The 13169-nt window shown below is 33.4% G+C and overlaps 1 protein-coding gene across 2 annotated transcripts in view; it reads left to right on the forward strand.

The window, feature by feature from the left end:
* Positions 1–13169, forward strand: part of LOC126890402 (WD repeat, SAM and U-box domain-containing protein 1-like) — a 205759-nt gene that overhangs the window by 26680 nt on the left and 165910 nt on the right. For both annotated transcript variants that reach the window (XM_050659298.1, XM_050659299.1), the window contains exon 2: positions 1719–1837. In XM_050659298.1, coding sequence (XP_050515255.1) covers positions 1719–1837 — 119 coding nt within the window. The remainder of the gene's footprint in view (positions 1–1718; positions 1838–13169) is intronic.

A 13169-nucleotide genomic window follows, 5' to 3' on the forward strand; every position in this document is an offset into this window, starting at 1 on the left:
ATTTAATATTGATTCAAAGTGAATTACAGTCGGAAAAATGAAAGAATACCCATGAACGAACATATAAATCACGCTGTATTTTCCTGTCACCGTGTCACAAAGAAAATTGCCCAGCGCAAGTACATGTAATAATAATTATTACATGTACTTGCGCTGGCCAATTTTTTGTGTGACACGGTGACAGGAAAATACAGCGTGTTTTTATATGTTCGTTCATAGGTGTTCTTTCATTTTTCCTACTGTAAAGATAATTGAATGTATATTTTTTCGGCGCATACTTAAGCATGAGTATTCAAGATTAAATAACGGGCAAACGATACTTTCTAAACACATATCAAAGTAACATTATACCTAAATAGCTAAATGAGCTCCAGAAGAAACTGATTTTATGAAGAAGAACTGATTGATGAGATTGAGAAATTGAAGTTATGACGAAAATAAGAGAACCCTTTCGAATTTTTTAGGCAGACGTGAAAACTAAAACACGCTATTTTCACAAAAATTAAAATTAATAGTAATCCCTATAATAGGTACTTTCTTTATTTTAGGATAAGTAAAAATTTGACCGGATTAAAATGCATATTTTTGAGAAAAAATATGATTTAAAAAATCTCATTTTTAATTTTTGTAATTTTCATTTTCTTTGTTTTTTTTTGTTTAGCAAATATTTTACTTTTTTTATTATTTTTGTAGGATAAAAATTAACCCAGCTAGATACGTTTAAAGCCTAATTTTTACTACTAGAACCATGTAACCGGGGCCCTTTAACCTTTTACATAAAAAAGGGATTTAAAAATTAAATTTCATAAGATTTTAAATACCTTGAAATTATTTTTCTCGTGGTTTTTAAATGACCTAATATCATAAAAATAAAGAGAGTTATTCTAAAGGAACAACATTTTTTGTAAAAATTTTTGGAGCATAAATTTTAGCCCTATTAACTTTATCGGGAGCTCATTTGATAGACATTTCTGAGTACTTTGACAAATATTTAGTAATTAGGATGTTATAAAATATATTTACAATCAAATTTCTCACCTTTAATACCATTTTTGGTTTATAAGTGTATCATTCGACGCACCATTTCCCATTGTATCTATTTTAATACCGGATAAGTTATATTCGTGGACAGATAGACGGACGGACACACAGGCATGAAATCGGAAGTACTTGTTCTCGTATTACTAAGGCGAGTCGAATAATATATCGCCAATACTATTTCGGGAACTTTAAAACAGTACTTCCGGTTCCAACTTTAAATCCAGGACGTCCGCGGTCAAATTGATCACTTAAAATAACATCTTTTGGTTATAAACTCTTATTGAACACCTCATTTGTCATTGTATCTGTTTCAATAACAGTGAAGTTACGTTCGCAAACACACAGACGGATGGACGGACAGACAGGCATGAAACGGGAACTATATATTTATTTTCGTCTTGCCAAGGCGCGTATAATATATCGCTTGTATCATGCCGAAGTACTTTAAAACAGTACTCCCGTTTCCAACTGTAAAACTGGAAGTCCGAGGTCAAATTCTCACTTTTAAATATCATATTTGGGTTATATGCTTTCATCCCCTCATTTGTCATTCTATCTGGTCTAATGACGGAGGAGTCATGTTTCCAGAGTCTCTGGAACAGACAGACATGGATATTTTAAAATTTTTCCATTTTTTCGAAATTCGTGAAAACAATAATATTTTTCCTTGTTTACAGATTATGTCACGGTCGTTTACTGGGAACAGTTTTAAGATATTACAAGTGTTACACGGCCATACAAGTGATGTTAGCACTTGTGATTTTGTCTCACCTTCAACTATAGTTACGGGATCCAGGTAGTATATTAATTTAGATTAACCATACAGTAACCGCCACCCTACTGGACACATGGAAAAATTGAGCTATTACTGTGCTGAACCCTTCACTTGTTGCAATGTTTATTTTTATGTCTAGTGACGTTTAGAACGTCAGAAAATGTATAGAAATTGAATATTAACATAAAAAGTTGGCAATATAATATATTTATTATCAGCTATATTTGACACTTACAGTTGTCATTTTGTTAAAGTTGTAAAAGTTTTAAATTATTGTAATATTCTTGGTGTTTGAATAAAGTTATTTTAAACCAGAGTAACAATACTATTAATTAAAGTGTTTTTTGTATTGAAAAACAATTATTTTGAATAGTTTCTTGACAGTAATATGACAGAGATGAAAGTCAAATCTGAGAACGGACCGGATTAGCCCATAAGCATAACAATTAGGTACTTACCCATGTATCTAGTAGCGTGACTCTTACTGTATACTGGAGTCAATGTAGTTTTTACGTACGTAACAAATTAAACAAGATACAACTGGAAATTATGGATTTTAGATTTTATAATTTCTTAAGAAATATATTTATAATAAACAATATGCCAAAAAGTTCCACCCAAAAGGAGGGTCTTAATTTTGTATTAAACAAATAAACTGCAAAATTAGTTGTTTTTAAAAATACCCACGACAATATAAAATATGTACATTTTACAGAAAAACCTGACTTAACTATTGAAAAATTCAGAAAATTTTACACAAAAATCCATATATATTTTTTTAATTACCTAAATTTACAGTTGCCTATATTTTTTTATTTATAACGGTCGAGTCACTTCTCTCACAGACATTGGCGCACTGTATGATGGGTATAGCATTCTGCCGAGTGAGCGATTTACTTAATTTAACATAACTTTTTAATTAATTGATCAAATTAAATTTTACACATTTGCTGTAGTTATTTTACAAATAAACAAAATATCTTTTTAAGTACAGTATGGGCGGAGAGTGGGACTTAAATGATGTTTTTAAGAATAAAAAATGTGTTACTACTACACTTGAGGCTATGGGAGCCAGAGTGGCCTAACTGATAAGAACATTACTGTACATAATCAAAGAAAATGATTAGAAGCTTTTAGTAATTGTATGTTAACTAAGATTAATTATTGGCCAACACACAATTACTAAAACAATCGGATATTAATAGCTTCTGATCATTTTCTTTGATTATGTAAATTAATGTTCTTATCAGTTAGGCACTTTGGCTTTCATGGCCTCAATTATACCTATAATCAATACCTAAAACTTGCACAAAATAGATACTTTTCAAACATCGTACTAAATGATGTTTCGTTCAAAGAAAATCTCAAAAATTTTAAAGTAAAATCCTTTATAAAAGGTATATGGAAGAGATGAAACTAAAAAATATAGACTACTTGGGAGTAGCGATGTGAAATTACGTGTAATTTCAGAAATTGTAAGTTACACGTGTAAAATTACCCAAAAATTACAAACCAGATGTAATTTATGTAACTTATGTAATTTATGTTCATTGTATTAAAAAATCAATTGTTTGCATTCATATTGAATATAATAAACACAAAGTAACTACATACTTATGAAATAAAGAAAAGTGGATAAGAAATACATACAAATAATAAAGAAATGAAAACATAGGTTCTTTAGTTTTGTTTTAAGCGGCTTTTATAAATCACAACTTCCTTTTTCGCAGACAACTGGAGACCTTCTTGTTATAAAACGTCGAAGTTTCAATTGTTTGCTCTTCCAATGAGCCTTGTGTAATTTTTTTTATCTCCGGCAAATCCAGAACTGCATCCTGAAATTAAATAGGAAAGTGTAAACATAGAGAGTAAAAATAATGGGTTTATAATATAATATATACAGATCTAACTACCTTGTTTTCGGCATCTGAAGTATCCTTCTCGACTTCCGTTTTTTTTTGGGGTTGTTCTGTGCCTTTACCCTGAAATTGATAATTTTGGAATATAAACAATAAATATGTATGTGTTTACACTAATTTACCGATTTCATTAAGACGTTTTCTAAAATGTTCACTTTGCTTTGTCTCAAAATGCGTGCTGGTCTCTGTTCCCTAGTTTCCATTCTTTGATCAATTTCATCATCGGTCATTGCAAAGTCAGCAAAATTAAAATCATCGTCGGAATTTCCATTTCCTGTTGTATTTGAATGCCATGATGATATTGTCTGAAAACATAAGATTTATAATTTTTTATTCGAAAACGGTGGAATGCATTGGAAAATCGGAAAAGAAGCAAACTGCATATATCACATGCACATATCACATATCTAAAAAATGCCTAAATTTAAAATTACCTCGTCTAATTCTTCCTCTTCGGAAATATGGTTTTCAATTACTTCTATCTCCTTCTGTAAGTTTCTACCTTCTATCGAAACGTTGTTCTGTACAGTCTCTTCTATAGGATATTGACTTTGTATGTGATGTTGTCGTGAACGTTTCAGCAATTTTGAATTATATTGTATATAATTTAAATTTGCTGCCCTTTGAGTTGTTAGGCGATTTCTTCTCTTCGTATGAATGCTGCTCTGGGAGCTAAAGCTTCTCTCTGTTGCCGCAGAAGTGCACGGCATTGTCAATATCCTGACTGCAACTTTGGAGAGGCATGAATGTCCACAAAATCCTTTCCACCATGTAACCAAAGAGACATTATCGAGTATGTTCCATAAAAATGTTTCGCCAAAAAAGTCTGTTTTAGCTAAATAGTTTCCTAAATCCTCAGTAATCTTTGACACTCCTTCATCACCAATCTCTATCGTGGTCGTGGTTGACATAGTAGTAATGTATTTCATCGCTTCAATCCTTTCGGCTGATGATAAATTTGCACCAACAGACCGAGGGTTTAGTAAGTCTGCGGCAAAATGGATCGGTTGAAGGGCGTATTCCTTCCTTGATATAAATTTATCCATCGCTTCTGTTTTTTCGCAATCCGTTAGTTTCACGCATTCTAAATGAGTAGATATGTTACTACCGATTTTCGCGAAAGTTTCACAAACCAAATGAATTGACGAAGAATCTCCTTCAAGACGTGTTATTGCTTCAGTAATTGGCTTAAGCAATTCAACAAGAGCGCTAGAATTTATCCAGAATCCTTCATCAAGTAAATTTGCTTTTGCGCTGCGTATTCTATCTTGAATTGTTTTATCTGGAGATATTGCTAGACGTTGTAGGACGGACTTGCATTTAGTCAGATCTTGAAGACATTTTACATGTGAACCCCATCTTGTTTTTACAGGTAGGCTAAGAGACACTCCACACTTCATCTCATTTCTTATTTCTGTGAATTGAGCTCTCAGTACTTGACACTGGTTAATAGTTTTAACGATATGTATAATATGTGACAAATGTGTCTCTATTGAAGATAATTTCAAAATATCGCTGCACAATAAATGTAATGTGTGCGCTAAACAGCCGTATGATACAAGATGGGGATACATCTCTTCACATTGTCTCACAGCCTTCCTCATATTCTTTGCGTTATCAGTCACAATAGCGAAAAATTTTTTAGGTCCATACTCCTCCAGAACTTCAACCATTAATTTTGTTATATATTCTGCGGTATGCTTCTCTGCTTTTGTTAGTACTGATTTGACAAATAACGGTTCGGGTGTTGTAACAATGAAATTAATTACACTTTCATTTCGCAAGTTGGACCAACCATCGCATTGCAATGATAAATTGTCAGCTTGCTTAATTTTATCATTAACTTGAACTTCAACTCGCTCGTACTCTTCGGTCAGGAGACGATTTGATAACATATATCTCGATGGTAAGGTGTATGAAGGTCTAATTTTTTTAAAAAACAATTTCCAATCTTCATTCTCGGTAATTGAATGTGGTGCTGAACTGGTGTAAATAGCTCTAGCAAGCAAAATATTCAATTCGTTATTTTGTTCGTGTGTCATTCGATCACAAAATGATTGTATTCTGTTGATTTTTGTGCAAACAGGTGTTTCCACATGAATGTTATCAGAAGCAGATGTTGATGCTGTGGAAACCGTTGATGATGTACAAGCAGCATCAGTGTTATCGTTATCCAATTTTGCCGATGTGATCTTTTTCATGGATGTTTCAAATGGAAATTTAGAGTGATTCCCCTTTGACTTTGGAGTTAAAATATTGAATTTAAGTTTTATCATATGCGGCACATAAGTGCATTGTTGAAGATGAGATTTCATTCTTGTAGCATTTTTTGCATGTACACTCTTGCAAAATTTACACCTCACATTTATGGTCTTTTGATTAGAAGAACCCGCAGGTAACACTTCAAAATAAAGCCAGATATCTGTCTTACGTTTCACCATGTTTTATGACCTAAAAAAAATATTCAGGTAGACTTAAACATTAAGAAGGGAAAAAACATTATTTTTCAAAGTATTTGATGGGCACGAGGGCATAAAAAATTGTTAGGCATCCTTAAATAGAAGAAAGATTAAAATTGAATCTGTGTAACAATTTAATGAAATTCGAATAAGCAGAATACTGGATCGGACAACTACATTATTTTGCCCTCAACGTTATCAAAATTTTTTATTTAGTAAGTTATGTCAGTGTAATTCAATTACACATGCTACATGCACAAGTACCCCGTTGCTCCTATCATTCTTATAGTTATTGTACAGTAAACTAATCTAAAAAATCGAATAAAACTTGGTAAACCGAATTCAGAATTAAGTACTGTAGCCACATATAAAATGACGCGCGTTAGATTTAACGTACAGTCGATATGCGATAGGCCCGCCCCTGTGTTTCCCAATCTAAGGTTGCTATGGACATCACCGGCACGTGTTTTGCTGTTTGTAGAAATAATATATTTCTTACCTTATAGTTTCTGTGCTTCCTTATAAATAAATGTAAAGTAACCAACGCTGCGTGAATGAATAGAGAAAGAACAGTCGAAAACTAACTTATACATACACATTACACATACAATAACAGAAATGTAAACATAACCTGCCTGACTCAGACTAAGGAACGACTAACGAGCGACGAGCGTAATAGCACCCACTGGTTCGCGCGCGCCGGCACCGGCGCACCGCACTTACGACAATTGCGCGCGCATAAGTTGCCATAATATATGTAATTTTACCAGTAATTACATAAATTACGGTAATTTATGTAAATTTATCATAAGTTACGTTAAATTTCATAAATTACGTAAATTCCAAAAATTACATAAATTACATTAAGTTACGGGTATCATGTAATATTACCGTAAGTTACGTGTAATTTATGTAACGTAAGTTATGTAATTTTACAACTCACATCACTACTTGGGAGTCACTGAAATAAAAGGAAGGGTAGAGGAATAGTAGATCTAAATGAGGATTACCGCTTATATTGGTCAGGAGTGGACTTAAAAGAATGGGGCGCGGGAGGTGTAGGCCTAATAGTAAGAACAGAAAAGACAAATAACATAATAGGTGAAAGATATATAAACTAAAGATTATTGGTAGTGGAAGTAAAACTAGAAAATACAAATATAACCAGCATAATCGTAGCATATGGGCCAAATGGTAATGCCAAAAAAGAGGAAAAAGATGAATTCTTTGAAATATTACAAGCAGAGATGGATAACGAAGGAGAAAACATTATATTAATGGGAGACCTAAATGGTAGAGTGAATTATAGGGGTGAGAGAAAATTATAGGGGTATTACATTGACAAGCGTTCCTGCCAAAATATTCAATAGAATAATTGAAAAAAGGCTAAGGAAAAAACTAGAAATAAAATTAGAAGAATCCCAGCATGGCTTCAGAAAAGGAAGGAGTATCCAAGATCTGATTTTCATATTGAGACAAATGGCAGAAAAACTATTGATGAAAGGCAAAGAGATACATATATGCTTTATTGATCTGAAAAAAGCTTTTGATAAAATAAGAAGGGAAGCTATATGGAAATGTTTAAAGAAAAATGGAATAGAAAAGGATATGATAGAAATAATTAAAACCTTATATAAAAATAATAAAATAAAAATAAGGACGCACAATCAAGAATCTGATGAATTCCAGGAAAAGATAGGACTAAAACAAGGCTGCGTAAACAAGTCCATTACTTTTCTCAATGGTACTAGATGACGCAATAAAGCAATGCAAGGAGAAATCTAAAGACATGATATTGGGAAAATGGAAAATGAACAATGTACAAATACAAGAATTACTATTTGCAGATGATATGGTATTGTTAGCTGACACGGAAGAGAAACTGCAACAAATAATAAACACTTATATAAAAGAACTAAGAAAAATGAACATGGAAATAAACACCGATAAAAGTAAAACAATGGTTATGGCAACTACAAAAAAAGTGATAAAAATTAAGGTAGAAGGACAAGTGTTGGAACAAGTAAACAGCTACAACTACTTAGGTACAATTATTGAAGAAGATGGTAAAATAGACAAAGAAATAAACAATAAAATAGGAAAAGCAGGATACATTAAGAAATACGTTCTTTGGAAAGAAAGAGGTACCCAAAGAAGTCAAAACACAAGTGTACCACAAAGTGGTTCGACCATCAATCGTCTATGGGAGTGAGTCGTGGACGCTAACAAAGAACAACAAAAGAAAAATCAAAGCTACAGAGATGAGATTCTTGAGAAAAATAGAAGGGATCACACGAAGAGACAAAATAAGAAACGACACAATAACTCAAACTCTAAAGCTAAAACCCATAGAGACAATTATAGGGGAACGACAGTTAGGATGGTTGGACCACATCCGTAGACTAAACGACACAAGAATAACGAAAAAAGTATATGAAGTCAGAGTACACGGGAAAACTAAAGTAGGTCGCCCAAGAGCGAGATGGGAAGAACAAGTTAGACAAGAAGCAGAGAAGAGAGGACTGCAATGGAGTATGGCAAAATAATTAGCTCAAAATAGAACAGCATGGAAAAGAAGCATCAAAGAAGCACCACAAGATTAAAACATATGGACAGAAAGATGGGTCAAATAAGTAATTTATATTCAATAAAATTGTATTGTTAAAACAAGTATTTTATAATTATTAAAATTTATTGAAATGTAGATATTGAACTAGTTGCAAATAGCCCAACACTGAAAGTTACGAATGGGCTTAACTGATTAAATTAAATAAAATAAAAGGTACATTTATCTAAATTCTCTAAAAAAGGCTACATAAAAAAGCAGAAGTAGTTTTCGATCTAATTACAGATCATCATCAGTGCTGACAGGATGCTGACATGATAAGCCATCAAAATTAAAAATATTTGGGTAAAAACCCTTTAAAATTTAACAGTCATGGAAACATTGACTAGAATTATTATAATAAACACGGATGTTTTAAATATCACATGATTATGCCCCGGGTACCATTTGACCCGCACTTGAGTTGAATTCGTTCCTCACATTTTGAACGGTCGTTGGCAACTAAGGTTACTAAACTTCTCTAGTGTTATATCTCTTTATTCAGAAAAATGTAGAAAAACCAGATTTTAAATAAAATACAGGGTATTCTATTTAAAAAACCATAACTTTGCTTATGGTGGATTTGGTAATGGAGGACTTTGTATATTCCTCACTAATTTTAAAATGTGCATTAAAGGTGTCTATAACTTTTATTAACACCTCCTTTTTCATATAACAGATATATTGGATTTTGTCACAGAAATTGATTACCCTGTATACGAGTGAGAATTGGACTTTGCAGTAAAAGCATAACACTAGGATAAACGCAATGGAAATGAGACATCTAGGAGCTGTAGTCGGAAAGACCAAATGAGATAAAATAAGAGATGAGACAATAACTAAACAGTAACCAATATAAAATGGAGTCCGTGTATGGAGAAGAGCAGCCACGGTCAAGCAAGGTTGAGGGCAAAAAATAAAGGAGGCCAAGGCTCAATTTGGGCTGTAGTGCCGTAGGAGAAGAAGAAGAACCAATATAAAATGAACAAAATAATGACGAGACAATTAAACTCTTATGGACGTCTGATGAGAATGAAACCCAGTAGACTAACGAGAAAAATTCGCGAAACAAGAAAAACCCCAAAAAAGAAAAAAGGCAGACCGAGGAAAAAATGAATACATTAGATAGAATACAAACGCTTGAAGAAATGAAAGTAACAGCACAAATTTTAGAAAGAAATGAAAAATATGGGTGCATATGATGAAGCACAGGATGGAATAAAAGTCAATGGAAAAATCGTGAATAACGTATGTGAATAACGTACGAATCAGGTATGCCAATGAAAGAATACTAATTGCTGGCAGTGAAGAAGAACTACAAATTCTGTTAACCAAAGTAGTGCGAGAAGGAGGCTATATGGCGATAAGGGGATCGGAACGTAGTTTCTGTTTCAATGCTATTCAAATGGGATTTATTTTTTTCGAATCCTGGGAAAACTAACAAGTCTTTTTGAAAAATTTAAAAGCAGAATGAACGATTACGTTATTGGCGAGGGTCGAAAATCCCTGAGAATTTCTATAATGTTTATTTCAATAAGTTACAGGGGTGAAAAACTCAGGGAAAATTTAATGTGATTTTTAATTTCAAATATCTCATTTAAAATAAACTTTTTATTTATTCTAAGGGACTTTCGGCCCTCGGTAATAATTTATGGCCGGTTTTACCAACGACAAATAGTAGTTTATTCTATGAATAAAGTTATTCGGCCAATAAACTGACATTCCTCCATTTTACTAACGTCAAATAAGACCCATTTTACTAATTTAAGAGACACCTATATTAAAAGTTTTAAATCAAAGTTAGCTGCAAATATAAAAATAAATTTATGATTTTAATATTTTTTGTTGTTTTTATGATTATTGTACCAAGATGGTCGGTAATTCTGAGAAGAACAGCTATAAAAAATTTAACAAAACTTCGGTATGCGTTTTTGTCTATAAGGTAAGAAGTAATATTTCCTTATTGGTTCTTGATTTTCGATGTCTATGTGAATTTTCATTTAGTATTGCAATTGCCAATAATGTAGAGACATCATTTTAAATCTCGAAGTGCAGTGTCATGCTATTGGGATGCTTAGACCTGGTAGAAGTCAAAGAGACCTTGCTCAGGTCCTTCACACGAACAGTAATGCCATTAATTGTTTTTGGTTAGTGTTTCATGAAACTGGTGACGTTGCTGAACGCCATGCAGAAAAGGATAATTAACCAGATTAAAGACCGTTTTCTTAGGATGCAGGCTTTGCGAGATCTCACTCTGAGTGCATCACAGTTATAAATAAGGCTGCAGGAGACATAGCAGGTGTTTGTAAGTTGCCAAATTATTAGAAGTAAACTGCATAAAGTAGGTTTAAATGCTCGTCGATCTGTGAGAGCACCTGTGTTATCCAGAGGAAATCGCGCTCATCGACTTCAGTAGCTGCAAGAACAGCCAAATTGGGTTGGAGGTGAGTGGGCATCTACTTTGTTCACAGATGAGTCCCGATTTGGATTTGCACCAGATGCGAGACGGACAAGAATTTGGAGATGATCTGTCAATGCTGAACGATTGGTCACCGTAAAAGAGGTTTATAGACAGCAAGGCGGTAGTATAATGGTATGGGGTGGCATGACTCTTAGTGGAAAAACAAATCTCGTTTGTCTGAAATGGTTTCTAGATGCAATAGACTAGCGACATATTTATTATTCTCGAACCTCTTGTATCCTTTGCATAACAAGCTGGTTCCCAATTTCAATTAATGAACGACAATGCGCGTCCTGCCAGGGTCTTACAAATATTCCTTGAAGATAATCAAATTGGAGTCTTATTATGGCCTGCACAATCGCCAGATTTAACCCCAATTGAGCATGTATGGGAGATTTTGGGGAGATGCATTTTACAACAAAATATTGCGTTCAATACAAGACGGTCACTGTTTGACAGTCTTTCAATAGAGTGGAGCAGAACACCGCAGCAAGACACTAACTAGCTGATCATGAGTTGTAAGATAAGAGATCATAACAAATGTAGGGCAGAAACCAGCAACCGTGAAGGTCATACATTGTACTAAATTAACCTAAAGAATACTTTGTTGGGAGTTGAGGGGCCACAGATTAGTTTTTATTTTTGTTTTGTTACCATTTTTTGACTTTTTAGTTCTCTTTTAATTTTAAGAGATATTGCGACAATTCTAAAAAAAAATTATATTCAGGACATTTGCTTATAACTTTTTTTTTAATTGAAATGAGTTATTTGGAATCCTTGTAATCTCGCGGTTTGTTTTTGTCCCCTAGAATATTTTGATATGTGTATTAGGCCTGTAGTGAATATTTTAATTGTCAGTTTTTTTTTAATTTAGAAATATTATTATTGAAAATTTATTAATGTTTTTAATTTTTATCCCTTTTGAAATGCATTGACACACAAATAATATTATCGTGGCTAAAGGTTCTAAACCAAGGCCAGAATAAAGCAAAAAAATAATATTATCAACTGTTTATGTTTACCCGTTCTCCTCTTTGTTTTTATTTATTATTTGCTTTTCGTTTTTCACTCGATATATTTTTTTTATTAATCATCATGTATTATTTTATTATTTCGGCTAGTGGTATATTGATTGATTGAGCATTTTTGTTTAGACCAGGCAGTGAAGAAAACATAAATCGATTTTTAAGTAGACCTACAGACTTTTTGCATTGTGTTCGGAATGACGTCAGGAAAAAAGTTAAGAATAGAGAAATGGGTGGAAATGTATAATTGCATTTATCGTGCATAAAACTCATCCAAAAGTGCATAAATATATCAAAATCAGATTATTAAGGCCGAGACTTTTTTATTCGGAGGGTTTTTGAGGTCGCTGAACATAAATACGCCATCAGAATCGACCTCCGGAACCCCTGGTGACCAGAGTTACTTCTAAGGCACGTTATCTGGAGTTTCAAGGGTTTTGGGCGCTAAGTTGTTGCAAACAGATTGCTCGGAAGCTTTTGGAGTCACCGAACACGAATACGTCATCAGATCTAATCACCGGAGCACTTGGTTCTCCGGGTTATAGCTGAGGCAAGTCATCTTCTGGAATTTTGACGATTTTCTGCACTAAATTGATGCAAACAGATTCGGCGGGGTGTTTTGAGGATTGAAAGGGCATAAAATTGGAATATCTTGGATATGTTACACGCGGAGAGATATACAGCTGGTTCCAACTCTTTCTGCAGGGAAAGACCCAAGGAAAAAGAAGCATAGGGACACGTAAAATATCATGGCCGCTCAACCTGAGAGAATAGTACAGATGTATATCAAATGAACTTTTCAGGGCAGCCGTCTCTAAAGTTCGAATAGCTATGATGAGAGCCGACTTTCGGCGCGGAGATGGCACTTGAAGAAGAAAATTATA

This window comes from Diabrotica virgifera, chromosome 8 (genome assembly GCF_917563875.1).
Source record: "Diabrotica virgifera virgifera chromosome 8, PGI_DIABVI_V3a".
NCBI lineage: Eukaryota > Metazoa > Arthropoda > Insecta > Coleoptera > Chrysomelidae > Diabrotica > Diabrotica virgifera.